We start from the raw sequence: 20,771 nt of genomic DNA, 5'->3' as shown, positions 1-20,771 counted from the left end.
TCCATTTATGCAAATGGAGGATTAGAACTTGCTCCCTTCTTCACTCCTTCCCTCCTTTTTGTTAGAGATGGGGTCTTGCCATGTTGCCCAGCCTGGCCTCCAACTTGTGGCCTCAAGTGATCCTCCCATGTTGGTCTCCCAAAGTGTTGGGATTACAGATGTGTCACCACACCCAGCCCAAACTTGCTTAGTTCTGATTGGTTGACTGGTTGGTTCAGGCAGAATATATAGGAACAGGAAGCTATGAAAGTCCCAAAGTTAAACAGACATGTAAGTTTCCCTGGAACTCATAGTAAGTGTGTGACCTCTAGTCAGCAAGTGGCTGCTTGACTCTTATTTTTAATTTAGACCCAGTTAGCCACTCAGGATCCATCTTGAAGGATTGGCTCTTTCGGGGTTCACAGATTATACAGCAAACATACACCCACCACCTGGATTCTACAGTTAACATTTTGCAACATTTGCTTTATCCCATCTATCCCTCTATCCATTTATCAATCCATTTTTATCTTATGAGGCAATTCAAAGTAAGTTATAGATACCAGTACACTGTACTGCTAAACACTTCAGCATGTGTATCATAAAGTAAAGCTTAATATGTGTTTATGGTTCTTTTTTTGGAGGTAAATTTTATGTATGGTGAGATGTACAGGTGGTATTTATAAGTCAAGTTATGGGTAGCCATTTGTTGAATTTGTTTTTTGAAAAGTAGATTCCAGCTTTCTGCTGAAGTTCTCTGCCATTCCATCCATTTTCTTGAACGTTTCTGTTGTTATTTTAAAGTCCCTGTTTTAAAATTTCCAATAGCTAGATAACTGTGGTGATGCTTCTACCAATATCTTTTCCCCCGTTGGTTTTTGGCATTTGATTATATTTCTTGTTAGACTGCCAACTTTGTTTTTTAGCGTTGGTCTTTGGGTATGAAAAATTCTTGACATGTGCTGTTCAATATGGTAGCCACTAATCACTGTGGCTGGCTGGCTGGCTGGCTATCTTTGTGTATCTATCTATCTATCTATCTATCTATCTATCTATCTATCTATCTGTCTATCTATCTTATTCTATCTATCTATTCTATCGAGGGTCTTGCTGTGTCACCCAGGCTGGAGTACAGTGGCACCATCTTGGCTCACTGTAACTTCCACATCCCAGGTTCAAGTGATTCTCCTGCCTCTCAGCCTCCCGAGTAGCTGGGATTACAGGTGTGCACCACCATGACCCAGCTAATTTTTGTATTTTTAGTAGAGATGGGGTTTTGCTATGTTGGCCAGGCTGGTCTCAAACTCCTGGCCTCAAGTGATTGGCCCAGCTTGGCCTCCCAGAGTGCTTGGATTACAGGCGTGAGCCACCGTGCCCAGCCTATTTAAGTTTAAATTAATTAAAATTAAATAAATTTTACAATTCAGTTCCTCAGTTACATTAGCCACATTTCAGGTGCCCAATAGCTACATGTGCAGATAGAGATAGTACAAATAGTACAGATAAGGAACATTTCCATTGTTGCGTAAGTTCTGTAGGACAGCGGTCTACATGAAATCTTCCTCCAGAGAAAATGTAGTTTTATGCTGGAAGGCAGATCAAGTAGGTAGATCATGTTATTCTAAGGGAGACTGGTCTGTTTCAGTTTGTCTTTGTTCTAGTAGTTCAGACCTTTGTGGTTTCGCTTGAAAAGCCTGAGGCATCTGCCAAGGCCCCTCTTCCTTGGTAGGTTCTGAATTCCAGCTTTTGTTTTCCCAGCCCAGTGGAATGGCTGCAGGCTCTTGACTACTACTTTCTGTTCAGCCTCTATGCCTTACTTTGAATTGGTGACTACCTTAAGGATATATAAGGCTCACTTTAGTAAGTTTTCTCTTTACTCTGCGATTTTATTCTCTCGGGTCCTGGCTGTCTTGTCTGTTCTCTGATGACTTTGCACATTCTTTTTTAAATTGTTTTTTGTTTTTTTTGAGATTAAGTCTTGCTCTATGGCCCAGGCTAGAGTACAGTGGTAAGATCACAGTTCACCACAGCATTGACCCCCTGGGCTCCAGTGATCCTCCCACCTCAGCCTCCTGAGTGGCTAGGACCCACAGGCATGTGCCACTACACCCGACTCATTTTTTCATTTTGTGTAGAGACGAAGTCTTGCAGCCCAGACTGGTCTCAGCTGCTGGGCTCAAGTGATCCTCTAACCTTGGCCTCCCAAAGTGCCAGGATTACAGGTGTCAGCCACCATGCCTGGCCTTTTTTGTTTGTTTGTTTTTTAATAGACTATTTTGTAGAGTACTTTTAGGTTCACAGAAAAATTGAGCAGAAAGTACTGAGTTCTGTATACCCCCTGCCTCTGTACACATACAGCCTGCCACTATTGACATCCTGTACCACAGTGTACATTTGTTAGAATTGATAAACCTCCATTGATGCATTGCTATCACTCAAAGTCAGAAAACACACCCTTTTTTGTTTTTGTTTTTAAAGAGATGGAGTCTTGGCCATATGCGGTGGCATATACCTGTAATCCCAGCACTTTGGGAGGCTGAGGCAGGAGGATCGCTCCAGGAGTTCATGACCAGCCTGGGCAACATAGCAAGACCCTGTCTCTACACACACACACACACACACACACACACACCATGAAAAAATACACCTTTTAATTTTTTTATATGTGTGTGTTTTGTAGAGACAGGGTCTTGCTATGTTACCCAGGATGGTCTTGAACTCCTGGACTCAAGCTATCCTTCTGCCTCAGCATCTGGAGAAGCTCCAACTACAGATGTGCACCACTGTCTGGCTACACACAGCTATTTTTATGTGTATATTTTTTCTAGCTTTATAGTTGTTCAGTATCCTTCCATTTTCTTTATTAGACAATGTAATTCAGTATATTTGAAGGTGCCTTGATGGCTCCTGGCAGTTCTCTAGACTGTTACTTGTTGGGATTACTGGTTTTGATAGGAAATTATGCAGGGTGTGTTATGTGGAGGAGTGTTATATTTTCATGTTCACTTTAATCCCACTATTCTAGTTATAGAAGTTGATTAATGTTGTTGGCTATTCCGTATGATATCAAAAACCTGAGAATTTCATTTAAAATACAGATTAAAATGGAATGTATTTGGGGAGCATTGCGTCTGTATATTTTGTCTTCATTGAGTACATCTTTAAGGAGTGATTTAAGTTTGTAAAACACTCTGCCAGGGATTGTATGAAATATACAAATGAGAGACAGTTTCTGATCTTTCCAGTCTTCTTAACAGAGTTGATAAGATACATATATAAATATTGTGAGGACTCTTTGTAGAGGGCACATTTTATTTCTAATATGGCTTACAATGTAAGTCTAAGTTTTTGTCTTGCCACTATCATTTATTGACCCTGGGGAAATCACTCAAGCACTCCTAACTTGTGATGCTTTTGGGTTTAAGGGAGATTAGTTATGTGCCAAGTGCTTTACTTGGTTTTATTGTCACAATAATCCAGAAAGGCAAGTATATCTCTCATTTACAAATGTATGAATTGAGGCTGCAGTGACGTTTACAATTCACGTAAGGCATTGAGTTTGTAAGTAATTGCCAGAGTTGGGATTTGAATTTAGTTCTCTTTCACTCCAAAGTCTGTATTTATTTGATTATACCAGCACATAACAATTGTTGTAAGAATCATTAATAGGTGTTACTTGAAAAATTGATGGTAATAATATATTTTCTAATAAGTGCTTTGAAAAAATCAAGTGTAAGATAGCATCACTCCTGTAGTAATCCTGCTAAAAATTAACTGAATTTTCTTATGAGAAAATATTAAACAAACACCAATTGAGGGATATTATACAAAATAACTGGTATGTATTCTTAGAAAATGACAGTGTCATGAAAACCACAGAAATACCAAGGAGCTATTTCAGATAAGCAAAACTAAAGAAACATGAATCTGGGTTTTTTTTTTTTTTTTAAAGTATTGTTTGCTGTAAAGGAAGACATTATTGGGACAGTTGGCAACGTTGAATTGTAATATCTTATTAATTTCCTGATTTTGACAAATATACTGTAGCTATGCAAGAGCTTGTTTTGGGGAAGTATACACTGAATGAAGCATTTAGAAGTAAAGAGGTACAGTATCTGCCACTTAACTCTCAAATAGTTCAGAAAAATTGTATTTGTGTGTGTGTATAAAAGAGAAAGAGAGTTAAGGCAAATGGAGTAAAGTGTTAAAACTTGGGGAATCTAGTTGAGGGGTATTATCAGAATTGTGCTATTTTTTGCAACTTTTCTGTAAGTCTAAAATTATGTCAACATGATCAGTTATAAGGAAAAAAAAAGTATAGGAAAAATACTAATGATTTGTCTAGCTGTTAAGTGATAATTTAACTTTAAGAAATGGTATGCTCCAGAGCACCATGAGATTATGTGAGATCACCTGATGAACCAGAGTGCTATTTTCTATGTGCTTATTTATGTACAAGTATCTGGTCTTATGGTTAAATAATGCATTTATTTTATTATTTATTTATTTATTTATTTTAAATTTTTTTGAGAGATAAGGTCCAGGCTGGAGTGCAGTGGTATAAAGACAGCTCACTGCAACCTTGACTTCGTGAGCTCAAGCGATCCTCCTGCCTCGGCTTCCCAAGTAACTGACACTGCAGGTGTGCATGATGATGCTTGTATAGATGGGGCCTTGCTGTGTGTCCAGGCTGGTCTCGTACTCCTGGGCTCAAGCAGTCCTCCTGCCATGGACTCCCAAGATGCTGGGATTACAGGCATAAGCCACTTCACCTGGCTGAATAATGCATTTAATAGTTCATAAAATAAAAAATGATTTATCTACATGGTGGTGAGGAGCGTGGACTGTCACTCAGACTGCATAGGTTTGTATAAGCCCCACCTTTCACTAACTGAGAGATAGTGAAAAGTTACTTTTGCACTTAGTTTTCTCCTGTCTAAAATGGGATAATGTATCTACCTCAAAGGGTTTTGTTAGGATTAAGTGAGATAATGAATGTAAAACATTTAGCACAGAATCTGACTCTAGGCTTGGGAGTGGGGTGGCTCATACCTGTAATCCCAGTACTTTGGGAGGCCTAGGTGGGTGGATCACTTGAGGTCAGGAGTCAAGACCAGCCTGGCCAATGTGGTAAAAACCCGTCTCTACTAAAAATACAAAAAAATTTAGCCAGGCATAGTGGCGGGTGCCTATAATCCTAGCTACTTGGGAGGTTGAGGCAGGAGAATTGCTTGAACCCGGCAGGCAGAGGTTGCAGTGAGCTGAGATTGTGCCACTACACTCCAGCCTGGGTGACAGAGAGCCTCCATCTCAAAAAAAAAAAAAAAAAAAAGAAAAAAGAATTTGACTCTAATATTAAAGTACTCAATCAACATTTTAAATTATTGTTAATAATTATTACAGAGTTAGAAAGTTAAATCATTTATTGCAGTTAAATAATTTTTGTTGTCTGATTTTGCCTAAACGTACCTAATAGATTATGAGCCTGTGTTGGTGTTTTACTGATGATACATTATAATTTTAAATATACTTCATAGATAAATTTAAGACATAATTGGATTGTTCCATACTTACCTCCTAATCACCTGTAAAATAAGGATACTTACATTTATTTTGTTATGTCATACAATAAGATACTCAAAGATTGTAAAATTCAAATGCAATATAAATATGTAGCACTAATAATATAGTGCGTATATATGAGCTGTGATAATCATACATTAATTTTTCGACATTAACATGTAAAGAACAGATACATGCTACCTCAGTTACTGACATGTTTTGTCTTTATTTTCCACAGATACTTTTTGTGTTACCCTACCAGTCTGGTCCCGTAGCTTCTCTCTCTTGATATATGTTAGTAATGTTCTCACAGTCTTCTCTTACATATCGTGAGATTTTTGATAGAATCTTGCTCTGTTGCCCAGGCTAGAGTACAGTGGTGTGATCTCAACTTACTGCAACCTTGGCCTCCCGGGCTCAAGCAATTCTCATGCCTCAGCCTCCCGAGTAGCTGGGATTACAGGCACGCACCACCACACCTGGCTAATTTTTGTATTTTTAGTAGAGACAGGATTCACCATGTTGGCCAGGATGGTCTTGATCTTCTGACCTCGTGATCCACCTGCCTCGGCCTCCCAAAGTGCTGGGATTACAGGCGTGAGCCACTGCGCCTGGCCCTAGCTAAGTTATTTATTTGTAGAGACAAGGTCTCGCTGTGTTGCCCAGCCTTGTCTCGAACTTCTGGACTCAAGCTGTCTGCCTGTCTTGGCCTCCCAAAGTGATAGGATTACAGATGTGAGCCACTGTGTCTGGCCCTGACTCCTATTTTTATAAAATATTAGCTATTGATCAGTCATAGAAATGCAAATTATTGCTGTATTCATCTCTTTTGGTATTGGGCTGTGAACTATATTTGTGGCATATTGGTAACAAATATTAAATCTTTGCTGTCTTCCATCCTCCATCTCTTGAGTTTAAAATTTAATAGGCTTTGAAAATATTTGTTATTGCTGTTATTCTTTGTACTTGGTGCTTTGATCTGGATCATTGTCGTGCAAACTTAAAAGATTAAGTGGCCTTTCAATAAGGATATTTTTAATAGTGATATTTTTAGTCTAAGACACAAACTACATTTGAATGAGTGTCTATTCTGAGCTGTACTTTGATTACATTTCAACATGTAATCACAACATGGATAGTTGCGGTTATAGAGTCAAAAAAACAATCTGCATGAACGTCCAATATTCTGTAGTGATGTTATTTCTTATTATATCAAAAACATTCATAACAAAAATATTTGTAGAAGCGGTTGATCATCTGTTTTGAAATCTGTCTACCTTTTTAAGAATGTTGAGGGTTTGTTGCTTGTTTTAAAAAAGCACCATTCTGTGGGATATTGAAAAAGCTGCTTTAACCTGAAATAAACTCACTAGTAGTATTTTGACAGTCATCCTTCTGTTAAAGTTCCACTTGTGGAAATGCTGTTCTATATTTTCATAAATTTTAGTTGCATTATGATTTGGAAGGAGTCTTGCAGGTACTCTAGTATAAGATCCCCTGTTATGCTAAAAGAGTCTCCTTTATGGTATCCTCTACACAGTGATAGAACCTCGAAAGGACATCTCCGGTATTCCTTTCCCCTTGAGGCAACACATTCCTACTTCAAATACATGCGTTAGAAAATTGTTCCTGGCTGGGCATGGTGGCTCACACGTGTATTCCCAGAAATTTGTGAGGCTGAGGTGAGGGGATCACTTGAGGCCAAGAGTTCGAGACCAGCCTGGGCAATGTAGCAAGACCATGTCTCTACAAAAAATAAGAAACATTAGCTGGGCATGGTGGTGCACGCCTGTAGTCCCAGCTACTTGGGATGCTGGAGGGAGGAGGATTGCCAGACCCTGGAGGTTGAGACTGCAGTGAGCTATGATTGCATCACTGCACTCCAGCCTGGGCTATAGAGCAAGACCCCATCACAAAACAACAACAAAAAACCCAGAAAATTGTTCCTTATAATAAATAAAATAAATAAGATTCACTTAAGATCTAATTTGGTACTTATAATAAGAAAACTAGTAAATTCCTGTGCAGTCTCAAGGACTGACAACTTTAAACATTAATCTTTTTTTATTATGTGTTTAATTAAATTTTTTTGAGACAGAGCCTTGCTCTGTTGCCCAGGCTGGTGCCATCTTGCTTGCTGCAACCTCCGCCTCCTAGGTTCAAGGAATTCTCGTGCCTCAGCCTCCCTAATAGCTGGAACTGCAGGTGTGCACCACCATGCCTAATTTTTGTATTTTTAGTAGAGATGGGGTTTTGCCATATTGGCCAAGGCTGGTCTTGAACTCTTGACCTCAAATGATCCTCCTGCGTCAGCCTCCCAAAGTGCTGGGATTACAGGCGTGAGCCACTGTGCGTGGCCCTAATTTTTTTTTTTTTTCTTTTTTTTTGAGTCTCGCTCTGTTGCCCAGGCTGCAGTTCAGTGGCACAGTCTAAGCTCCCTGCAGTCTTGCTCAGGCTGTCCTCCCACCTCAGCTCCCCAAGTAGCTGGGACCACAGGCACACACCACCACGCTCAGCTAATATTTTTTAAAAATTGTTTTATAGAGACCGAGTCTCCATATATTATCTGGGGTGGTCTTGATGTCCTGGCTCAAGTGATCCCTCCCAGCTTGGCCTTCCAAAGAGTTGGGATTACAGACCTGAGCCACTGCACCTGGCCAATCTTATTTTATAGTATGAGATGCTTGTTTTAGAAACAATAAAATATTGTGGAAATATATAGCATTTCCTACTCCTTGCCAGGTTGATTCCTCATTGATAATTGCTGATACAACTTAGGCGTGTATCCTTCTATTTGCTGTGCTTGTACAAACACTTGTTTATCTGTGCCTGCATTTTATAACCACTTTAGGTCTTTGCTGTCTTTTGTTACAAGTATAGGGCTTTAACTTGTAAGAATTTGTTGAGTGCATGATGTATTGGTATCTGTGACTAATCACACCTACTGACTAGTAGATGGTCACATCCACTGTTGAGCTCATTTCCTAACTGCGTCTGTAAAAAGATGTTACAGTCATCTTTAGGAACTGTCTCCCCCAAACTAAGAGCTTTGTTTTAACTAAGAGGTATTTTAGAGGATGTCTATGTATTTAATGTGAAAGATTTTTTATGGTTAAGATGAGTAAATGCTTAAAGAACAGGAAGAGTTCAGTAAAATGTCCGCTAGAATTCTCTTAAGTATATTTTACATTTCCTGATTAGTTTTAAAATCAAAGGTGATAGGTATAAAGAAAAAGAGGAGATTATTGAGAAATACAGCATCTAAGTGTGAGCACTTGCATTAAGATAAAAGTTCAATAGTTTTTTTTTTTTGTTTTTTTTTTTAGTTTTATTTTTTATAGAGATGGGGGTTTCACTATGTTCCCCAGGCTGGGTTCGAACTCCTGACCTCAAGCAATCCTCCCATGTTGGCCACCCAAAATGCTGGGATTATAGGCGTGAGTGAGCCACAGTGACTGGCCCAAAAGTCCAGTAGTTTTAGGGATCATAGGAATTATTTATTTTAAGGTGTAGTGGTTAAAAGCATGGATTTTGAGTTCTAACTGTACATCTTACTAGCTGTGTGACCTTAGGCAAGTTACTTACCCTTTGTCTGTTTCTTCATCTATTAAAAGTGTTTATATGAATATTAAATGGGTTAATACTTATAAAATGCTTAGAACATTGCTTGGTTCATAGTATTATGTTGGTACTTTATTACTGTCACTGTATATTTTAAAAAGGATTTATATAGGATGAAAAGTTTGGTTTAAAAAATGCTAGCAAAATCTGTCTCTTCCCCTTTTCTTTTGATCATCATAGAAATCTAAAGACCAGTTAATCATAAAAGGAACATAACAAATGTTTTCTCATGTTATAGAACTATTAGAAAATATAGGTCAGTGTTTTCCTGCTCTGTAGAAAATAAAATCAGAGGATATCTTTATTGAATTGCCAAAAATTACTTCTGGGCCAATTTCTAGGTTTTCTGTTCATTTGGTTTCCTGTGTTTCTTTGAATCAAAAGGTTTTAGGATTTGAGATGAAATGGAATAGAGAAAGAGGCTTTAGAATCTGGGGTTTAAATTTAAATCCCAGTCCCACCACTTTCTGAGTAACTTTGGGCAGTGTATTTGTTATCTGTTGCTGTGTGACAAACAATCCCAAAACTTAGTTGCTTCAGAAACAATGATTTATTATTTCTCATTCTGTGGATTGGCTGTACTCAACCCAGGGGTTCTTCTGTTTCATGTAGAACATTTTGTTTACCCACATTTTTGGTCTTGGGTAGAAGAACAATGCAGTAATCTGTTTTTAAAACATTTTCTTTAAATGAAATTATACTTATGCCTGTAATCCCAGCACTTTGGGAGGCCTAGGCGGATGGATCATGAGGTCAAGAGATCGAGACCATCCGTGCCAATATTGTGAAACCCCATCTCTACTAAAAATACAAAAAATTAGCTGGGTGTGGTGGCAGGCACCTGTAATCCCAGCTACTTGGGAGGCTGAGGCAGGAGAATTGCTTGAACCCAGGAGGCGGAGGTTGCAGTGAGCCGAGATTGTGCCATTGCACTCCAGCCTGGGCAAAAAGAACGAAACTCCGTCTCAAAAAAAAAAAAAAAAAAAAAAAAAGTCATGATACCTGGCACATTGTTAAAGCTCAGTAAATAGTATTTTTTTAAATTATGTAGTCATAAAACAGTTGTCCCCAGTGCAAAATGGCTATGTAAGAGTCCATTGGTTCATACTTGTTCAGCTCATATCGGTGATGTTTAACAACATTTTCTTTGTTTTCCTGAATGAATGATATATGCTATTAGCTTTTGTTGGTTGATCAATTCATTGAACAAATAATGAAGTGTTTTATGTGTTGGGAATATAGCATTAAAAGAATTAAAGTTCTTGTCCCCACGTAAGTTATATTCTAGTGGGGGCAGAGAGAAAATAGATAATAAGCCAACGTATTTATCACTTAATGACAAGTGCTATACAGAACAGTCAAGCAGGATAAAGGAAGAAAGGCAAGTGCCATGTGTTGGTGAGGGTTTACTCTTCTATTTAAGGTGGTCAGGGAAGGCCTTTCTAGTAACATGACTGTTAAGCAGTAACACAAGATAAGAGGAAGGGGTCAAGTCTTGTATTCTCTCTGCCTGGAACTCTCTTCTCCCAGATATTTTTAAATGCAAAGGTCTTGAGGCAGAAACTATGGTTTGAAACAGTAAGGAGGCTAATGTGGCTGGACCAGAGCAAGCAAGTGGGAGAATGGTAGGAAGTTTCAGATGTAGCTAAGGGCTGCCCCCTTGTAGGCCATTGTGAGGAATTGAGATAGGAAGCTATCAGTGTTTTGAGGAGAAGAGGGACATGGTCTAATTTATGTATTAAATGGATCACTCAAGCTGCTAGATTGAGAATAGATGGCAGAGGGTAAGGACAGAAGCAAAGAAGAACAGGAAGCTCTTGTAATAATAGATGGAGGTGATGGGGGGTTAGATTAGAGTGGTAACAGTAAAGGTGGTTACATTGTGAGGAACTTGACTTTTACTGTGATAGGAAGCCAGTTGGGATTTTGAGGAGTGGAGTGACATGGTCTGATTTATGTACTAAATGGATCACTCAGACTGCTATAATGAGAAGAGATGGTAGAGGATAAGGACAGAAGCAAGAACAGTTAGGAAGCTCTTGCAGTAATCCAGATGAGAGGTGATGGTGGTTTGGATCAGGGTGGTAGCAGTAAAGGTAGTTACGTTCTATTAATAGATACACTGTATTTTGAAGACAGAGTCAGTGGAATTTGCTGATGTAGGAAGTGAGAAAAAGAGAAGAGTTAAATTTGATTCTCACAGGTTGTGGGCCTGAGAAACTGAAAGGATAGAATTGTCATTTACTGACATGAGTAAGACTGTGAGAGAAATGAGTTTGGGGGAATCAGGAGTTTTTCTGAACACATTCAGTTTGAGATGCCTAATAAACATTCAAGAAGAAGTGCTGAGCAGACAATTGGATTCACAAGTCTGGAGTTAGAGATCTGAGTTGGAGATGTACATTTGGGAGTCTTAAGAATAGAGGTGGTTATTTAAAAACATGTGACAGGATGAGATCATGTAAGGGAGGTCATTTGCATAGAGAGGATAGATGCCCAAAGACTGAGCCTTCAGATACCCCAAAGTTTAAACGTTGGGAAAATGAAACGGAGCTAGTGAAGCAGTCCGAAAAGGGTGTGCTAATGAGATAAGGAGGAGAACGAAGAGTTCTGGTGCCCTGGAATTCAAGTGCAGGTAGATTAATAATCAGCTGTGTTAAATACTGCAAGTCAAGTAGATTGAGGACGTAGTGAATGCAGTGGTTTAGTGACCTTGATAAGAGCTATCTGGGTGGAACGATAGGGTAATGAAAGCCTTTTTGAATGAGTTGGAGATGGGGGTAGAGTTGGAGGCAGCTTGTATAAACAGTGCTTTCAAGAAGGATTGGTGTAAAATGGGAACAGAAAAAAGGGGTGATGGCTGAAGGAGGATATATAATCAAGAGTTTTTAAATTCTCCTTTATTTTTCCAAGATGGAGATCTAGAATTGTCCTATAGAGAAAGAGATATTGGTAATGAGGGTGGGAAATTGGAGTGATGTACTTCAGTAGGTGAGCATGGATGTCTTAGAAGCATTACACTGACAGCTGCAAGTGGTCTAGTAGATGTGGTGAGAATATGGAAGCTGTCTTTCAAATTACATCTGTTTATTTTAGTAAAGTAGAATACAAGGACAACAGTGAGGGTGGGGAGGAGGTGGAGGTTTCAAAAGAGGAAATGTGAAGTAGGACAGTGAGTAGGAATAGTTTACAGGAATGTATATACTGCTTTACATTTCACACACATTCTTTTACTTAGTCCTTTAGATAATCTTCTGAGTGTGTAAGGTTAGTAAAACCCTGTTTTAAAAATGAAAATACTAAGGCTTAGGTAAATTACGTGCTATTGGGGGAGAGCTATGTATCTACTCCTGAGTGTTTGAAATCTAGCTCTATTTAGGTGATTTTTATTATGTGAAATCAGTGCTTCCTTACCAGGCTCCAGTATTTGTCTTCCCAGAGCTTTTCTTCATACAGTCCCAACTTTTTATTTATTTTTTATGTTTATTATTATTTTTTGAGACAGAGTCTCGCTCTGTCGCCCAGGCTGGAGTGCAGTGGTGTGATCTTGGCTCACTGCAAGCTTTGCCTCCTGGGTTCACACCATTCTCCTGCCTCAGCCTCCCGAGTAGCTGGGACTACAGGTGCTTGCCACCACACCCAGGTAATTTTTTGTATTTTTAGTAGAGACGGGGTTTCACCGTGTTAGCCAGGATGGTCTTGATCTTCTGACCTCGTGATCTGCCTGCCTTGGCCTCCCAAAGTGCTGGGCATACAGGCGTGAGCCACCGCACTGGCCATTACATTCCCAACTTTTTAGTACTACTGTAACATAAAGTTCAATGAAATTCGCTCAAAGGGAATTGCATCCATGATCCATGTTCTTTTATATTGAATTGCCAGTATATGAGCAAGAGGTTCTTACTGTTTTCTTTTAGTGCCCTAGAGGTTTGAAAAATGAATAGGACAAGATTAGCTCAACCGTAAAGGCTGCTGCACTGGACAAAGTAGAAAGAAAAATCAATAGTTCCTTCAAAAACTAGTGCCCATAGCCAAGGGCTCACACCTGTAATCCCAGCACTACAGGAGGCCAAGGCAGGCGAATCACTTGAGGCCAGGAGTTCAAGACCAGCCTGGCCAACATGGTGAACCTCATCTTTACTAAAAACACAAAAATTAGCCTGGCATGGTGGCACATGCCTGTAGTCCCAGCTACTCGGGAGGCTGAGGCAGGAGAATTGCTTGAACCCAGAAGGCGGAGATTGCAGTGAGCCAAGGTTTTGCCACTGCACTCCAGCCTGGGTGACAGAGCAAGAATCCGTCTCAGAAAAAAAACTAGAAAAACGAGTGGCCACTGTTTCCCTTTTGAATATATGTTCCATCAAAGGCATTTTCTTCCTGAATAGGCCAGTTCTGTCTGAGGCCGTACTTGTTCTTCATGTAGACCCTCTCTACTCTGACCTTCCTGAGCACTGGAGTGTGTTCTTCTCAGCATCCTGGTGAGCTGACACGGCCTGTCCTGTTAACAGCTCATTTTCTATAATAGACAAAAAGTAGAAACAACCCAAATGTCCATTACCCGATGAATGGATAAATAAAATATTGTATACAAGGGAATATTATTCAGCAATAAAAATAAATGAAGTGCAGATATGTGTTAAAACGTGGTTGAACACTGAAAACATTATGCCAAGTGAAAGAAGCCAGTCACAAAGACTACGTATTATAGGATTCCATTTATTTATTTATTTATTTATTTTTATTTGTTTATTTTTTTGAAGACAGAGTCTAGCTCTGGTTGCCCAGGCTGGAATGCAGTGGCATGATCTCAGCTCACTGCAACCTTCGCCTCCCAGTCTCAAGCAATTCTTCTGCCTCAGCCTCCCAAGTAGCTGGGATTACAGGTGCACACCACCACACCTGGCTAATTTTTGTATTTTAGTAGAGACAGAGTTTCACCATGTTGGCCAGGCTGGTCTTGAACTCCTGACCTCAAGTGATCCTCCCAGCTTGGCCTCCAAAAGTGCTGGGATTACAGGCGTGAGCCACCACGTCCGGCTGGATCCCATTTATATGAAATGTCCAGAATAGGCAAATCTATAGAGACAGAAAGTGGATTTGTGGTGGCCTAGGGATGGAGAAGTTTGGGGAAGTGGGGGAGTGACTTCTATTGGATAAAATGAAAATTGTTTTTCAACTTACCCACTTTAACATAAGTTTTATATCAGTGCTTCAAGATTTTAGAGTAAAAGGATTGATAAATTCAACTAAAAGCACATGGCAAAAAATAAAAAAGGAAAAGAAATGGTATTTCAGACGTAGATTGGCTTTATCACATGCCCTAAACTGCTGTGTTTATGGTTTTCACACTTACCTTCTAACTGCGAGTTATTATTTATAGAGTAGGAGAAACAGGTTTAGTTGTATTCTCCATTCAGCTGGCATGTTTAATTTGCGCCTTGACTGTTCTACAAAAGTACAAATGATGTCTCTTCTCTGCAATATCCTTAGCACTGCCACATACACATGCCCAGAGGATAAGAGTTAAGGTAGATGAAAAAAGTGGAAGAACTTTCTGTAGGAGTAGGACAGAAGATTTCTGTGAGTGGTCCACTAGTCAGAATTCCTGCTATGGTCTCTTTCATCCACAAGTATATTTAGCCCATGGGAGGAATTTGAGAGCCAATTAAGATGAAACCAGTAAACTAAGTTTTATTCACTACTGACAGACGGATGTATTCTTTCAATGCATGGTTTATTTTTTAAAGTGTATTGTGTTGTAAACTGGCTGGTAGAACTGTCATGTTTCTGGCAGTTTCATCTAGATTTTAAGTGCTTTCAGGCATTGCTTCCCAACTTTCCGCATGCTATGGTATGATATACATAGAAAATGCATGGCATGCTACGGTTAACTGGGGGAGAATTTGGTCTTGTTTGTAGGGGACTTAGTGAAGAAATTTACTACATTTTCTCTATGATAGATAATGTATTGTGAAATGAAATGAAGAAGCTTTTGGGAAGCTAGTTGTGGCAGCTGTGAAAGTGTGCCACTCAGAGTCCCCTTCAAGAGGGTCCCCTGTGTGGAGCAGCTGGCTGCGAGCCTCCAGCTGCTGCTCCTTCAGATGTGCTGCAGTGCTCAGGCTGAGGCCATACTTCCTTTGGGCCCCTTCCCATCAATGACCAGGCACAGTGGGGGGTACTAGAGTTGGGCTATTCTTGCTTGATGGGAGGTTCCTCATACAGATAATGTTTGCTTAGGGACTTGGTATTGGCCCAACCGAGACTTTCTCATAACTGCACTGCTGTGGGAGGTTCTTTGTACCCAAGTACTCCTTTGCCTCTCCTCTTCCACCCTCAGACCCTGCTCAAGTTTCTCCTCACCTCCTTCTGCTTCCTCTGCTTGTATGCTGCCCAGGCATCTTCCCCAACAAATTTCTGGTGTATCTAATTTGCTTCTCAGAGGATCTGAACTAATGCAATAATAGATAGTGAACTTGTATAAAACTCCCAGTTAAAACTCTTTTGTATTTTAAAATGGGAAACTTGAATTTGCTTCTGTGAGTGTAACTTTTGTATCTCAGGTTTTATGTTTGAGTAGCTATGTGCAATTCCTGATCAAGATTTTGTAAAGAAGACTCTATATTCTTGTTGTCACCATCAGTTAGAAACTTGACTTATTCATTAAATGGTAGCACATGGCAGAAGGAATTTGTTGCTCTTTGTCTGACAGAAACTCTTTTCTTACTGTTAACAGAATTAAAATGATTTCAGTCTCTTTAAATGGTATATATCTTAGGTGCTGTTAGTCTGTTACTTTCCTTTATTGCCAAATGCGATACTGAAAATTTCTACACTGAAAAATTTCAAATCCCATGAAGAATTTTTCATATTAAATATTTCAAAATAATCATAAAACTTGTATACACACAGTAATAGGCCTATCATTAGTCTTACTGATTTTTGTTTCACATTCAGATTAGTATATGGTTAACATTGGTAGTGAATCTCATTTCGATGCCATACTTTCAAAACTGCATTTTTGCTTTGAATCTTTTTTAGTATAGGTTAATATATGCCCTTTATAAACTCCTATGCCCCGTTCTCTTTCTTTCTGCCTAGACTTCTGTATTTGAAGGCCTAGTCCAAAACCAGACTGTACTCTTATACTTTTCTTTGTGTGACTCAACCTATGTTGAAATGATTTATTTGAGAAATGTTTACTGAATGCATATTCTTTACAAGGTTCTGGGTACACAAATAATGAACAAAAAGAGATAAGGTCTCCATCTTTGATAGCTTTTTTTGGTACAATATTGTGAATATATAGGATTAATAACTTAGTGCAGCTTACTTTTTTTTATCTTTCTACAACACGTTTTAGCATTTGATTATACCTAAATATAATTAATGTGTATACATCCATACAGACACTTGAGTATTTTGTCAAAAGAATGAAAACTTCTTATAACCATGTTTTGAAGATCTTTTATATCTCATAGAATCTCCCGTGGCTCTTATTTTCAACAAATGCCTGTGGATTGGTTAAGGTTCTACTGAATCTTAAGTATTATTTACAGCAGAGATGGGGCCAGGAGTAGAATATTCACTGGACAGATCCCAAGTCTGTAGTAGAAAACAACTTGTTCATTATCCTCTGAATTTCCTTTGCCAGAAGAGTTGTAGGGAGGAAATGGGGTGGTCCTCCCGTTGGTCTAACTTCTTGAGTGTAGGGCTTTGGTTCTCAACTTTGGCTATATGTTGAAGCCACTCTTGATTCCTAAGTCTAATCCCTAGGGTTTCTGATTTAATTGGCGTAGGGTGTGGCCAGGACCAAATAATTGTAATGTGCAGCCAAGATTGAGAACCACTGCCTTAGGAGATGACAACCCCCAGTCTCAGTTAAGAAATTAGCAGGCTTATTTTGCTTAACTCTAGATAATATACGTACTGAGAAGGTCTGGGAACCATCCCAATAGTAATGAGGATCCATAGCTCCCTGATCTTTGTTTCAAAGGTCTGTTCTATACAAAAAGATACCAGAGATCCTCAGAGAAATCGCTGTTTCTAGGACTGGAGCAGGGAAAGAACAAGATGCACCTGGAATATCTTGCTGTGTCAGAAAGCAAAGAAATAATCAGAGAATGATGAGGACATGTCAGAAGAACATAAAAGTCTGAGGGAGTTATGACTGGTCAAATCTGGGATTTCTCTTTTTTCCCCCTGACACAGGGCCTGGCTCTGTCCCTCAGGCTGGAGTGCAGTGGCACAATCTCAGCTCACTGCATCTTGGACCTCCTGGGCTCAAGCGACCCTCCCACCTCAGTCTCCCAAGTAGCTGGGACTACAGGTCCAGACCATCACCCTGGCTAATTAAAAAAAATTTTTTTTTTTTTGTAGAGATGTGGTCTCATTATGTTGCCCAGGCTGGTCTGGAACTCGGGCTCAAGCAGTCCTACCATGTTGGCCTCCCAAAGTGCTGGGATTACAGGTGTGAGCCACCATGCCAAATCTGGGAAAATCTGAGAATCAAAATAAGTAATTATAGTCATGGATTATAACTCATTGAATAAAGTAGGAATCCTTTAATCTGTACTTATACAGGTAAATAAATGAAAAAAATGAAAGTTTACTAAGAAATGGATTATTTATATAGTTTCAAATTGAGATCCCACAAAATACTTAATTAGAAAGAGAAACGGAGGAACTTAGTAGTGGAGAAATATAGCAGACATCATGTGATCAAAGTAAAAATTATTAGTAATGGAACATATCAGAATTGCATGCCTAATAAGATACAATGAGAAAACATGATCACTTCTGTGATATTCCTCTGAATCTAATTATGAGGAAACATCAGACAAACCCACACTGAGGGACGTTTCTCCAAATATCTGGCCTGTAATATGTTATGCAAAGGTCATGGAAATCTAGACAAAACTTAGGAATTATTCCATATTGAAAAAGACTGAAAGAGATAGGACAGCTAAATGCAATGCATGATCCTGAGTTGGATCCTTTTGCCAAAAAGTATGGTATTAGTATAATTGGCCAAACTTAATTGGAGTCTGAAGCTTAGAAGATGGAGATGTATCAGTGTTCATTTCCTGATTTTGATGATTGTATCGTGGTTATGTAGGAGAATATTCTTGTTTGTAGGAACTATAAAGTATACAGAAATTTGGCAAGTTATTCTCAAGTGATTTAAGGAAAAAATATGTACTGTTCTTGCAACTTCTCTGTAAGATTGAGACTGTTTTAAAATTAAACACACATGCACACACTAATGTAGAATAACTGTGATACGTATGACTTCTTTGGAATTACACAGCTGTACATGGGGTCTGTCTTAGAACATGAATCTTCTCAAGGGAAATCCATATGAAGGTGCAACATAATTTATCTAGAAATAATATGTTTCTTGGAGTACATTTCCCAAATGACCAAACCCTTTTAAGTGCTAAAATGCTTTTTAACTATTTTGTTATATGCTGTATACTTGTTTGCCTTTTAAGACAATACACTGAATTTAGTTTAATCTCTTGGATGACTAATGGCTCCAATTAGGTAAATATTTATTACTGTATTCTGAAGTAATATCTAGGTCTAGATTCACTTTTAGCCTTTGAGGGTTTTGCTTTGTTTTTGTTTTCTCTCTCAATGTCTGGTTTTCAGTTCTGCTGTTGTCATAGTACGTATTTAATAGTTTGCCGGTTCTCTTCCTATTGTGTTATTTCTGATCTACTGTAGTCTTAAAAACAAGATGTATGTTTTTCCTTTTTCAAAAAATGTTATGTTAATAAAACTATAAGGGAAAAGGATTACAGTGGAAGAGACTTTATTATAGAAATGTTGTACTCATAGTACCCCTTTCAGATTAATTCAGGATTATGTCTAGGTTTCAAAGAGTTCTGAAATAGTGAGGAGTTCCTATACATAGAATGTGATACCTCTGTCATTTTACCAACTTCCTAGAATGCCAGTTGAAATTAGGTAATTTTAGAGAAAAACCACCCTGATTTTTGTTTTAATTTTAAATTTCAGAGCTCCAGAGATTATATTGGGGTTGCCATTTTGTGAAGCCATAGACATGTGGTCATTGGGATGTGTGATTGCAGAATTATTTCTTGGATGGCCGCTCTACCCAGGAGCCTTGGAGTATGATCAGGTAACAAATAATGATAATCTAATAGAATTGGTAGAAAGTAAAGAATAATAACAGACTTACAGGAACACATGGCTGCAGGTGTACAATACACTGGAAAGTCTTTTTAACATAAAGTGACAGAATCTGGGATCTTGTAGAATTGATTTTGAAAACTGTTTTATAATGTTGAAGTAAGTTTTCATAAAGTTACAGCCTACAGAGTCTCAAAACCAGTTTTGTAAAATTATTGGGAAAATTTTATACTGTAAACATATAAAGGGTTGGATTGTGTCCATTTAATTAATTGTGCTTTGCTTGGGTGACAAACTTTGATGATGTATGAAACGTCAGCCCCTGCCAAGGCATAAAAGCTCCTAAAAGGCGTTAAAACTTTTGGTCTTAAACCAACTGCCATTATTGGTGTTTTAAATACCTCAGTAACTTGAACCCTTCTCAGTCTTTTTAGCTGTATTGAGTGGTGCTGAAATTCTCTTTTAGCACTGTTTAATGATTCTCAGTAGAATTCAGCAAATTACCTTATTAAGCACACTTTTCATGGTACATTTCAGGTATATTCATTAGCCTTTCTGTACTATTGGAACAGTGTTGTTTGCTAGTAGTCTTAAATATTAATACCAAGATTATTTTTTGGAGAAACTGCCATCTTATTTATTACTCTTTGAGTATCTTTGAGATAATGTACTTAACTCATTCTAATAGAAAATGCTAGTCAAAATCAACAAAGTAGTTACATTAATTTTGTCATTCTGATTAGTATTTTTATTTAGATGATATTTAACTTTCTAGCAAGAAAGAATAGAAAATAGAAGAATTTAAAGCACCTGTTACATAATCATGATTATAGCCTGGTATTTTAGGGCTATTTTCTCTATCAAGAGGAAAAAGAGAGGTAATTAATTTAGGTGACTTAAATGTTCCTGAGATGACTCTGTCATTTAATACTGATTATTAGATTAGATGTTATCATTGACTTTAATCTCTTGTCATCATACATGAACCTTCCCTTTTAGGTTAGGTTTTCCATATTCTCTACCATCCCTCTTCCGTGTTCAGGATTCCACTGAGTTTCTGTAAAATTTTCCATACATCCTGTCTTCTTTCAGCTTTCTACCCAATTACTAGCTTTGATACAGATGTGAGACTACTGTCAGTTCTGAACGAGTTAGTAATTGAATCAGAGTCCCGTAATCCTTTAGCTGTTGGAGTACGGAGGCACCAGTAAAATGCTAGAAATACAACCTTGGCTTTGTAGATTAGCCTATGGCATACATAGTACCCTGGAGCAGGACACCCTCTAGTGGCAATTTCAAGTTGATTTGTTATTATACTCGATTAGGACTTCACAGTTCATCTTGAACAACTGATGTTAGTATTGAAAAGGACCCCAGAGATTACCCAGTGACTGCCCCTTTTTCATTTTATAAAGGAGAAAAAGGCCCAGAAAAATGAATTCACTTGTCAAAAG

General features: G+C 38.5%; 1 protein-coding gene across 4 annotated transcripts in view; it reads left to right on the top strand.

Moving 5' to 3' along the window:
* Window positions 1-20,771, top strand: part of HIPK3 (homeodomain interacting protein kinase 3) — an 85,364-nt gene that overhangs the window by 37,582 nt on the left and 27,011 nt on the right. For all 4 annotated transcript variants that reach the window (XM_063641018.1, XM_063641019.1, XM_063641016.1 and 1 more), the window contains exon 3: window positions 19,183-19,306. In XM_063641018.1, coding sequence (XP_063497088.1) covers window positions 19,183-19,306 — 124 coding nt within the window. The remainder of the gene's footprint in view (window positions 1-19,182; window positions 19,307-20,771) is intronic.

This window comes from Symphalangus syndactylus, chromosome 6, assembly GCF_028878055.3.
Source record: "Symphalangus syndactylus isolate Jambi chromosome 6, NHGRI_mSymSyn1-v2.1_pri, whole genome shotgun sequence".
Lineage (NCBI taxonomy): Eukaryota > Metazoa > Chordata > Mammalia > Primates > Hylobatidae > Symphalangus > Symphalangus syndactylus.
This window is presented reverse-complemented; position numbering and strand designations above follow the sequence as displayed.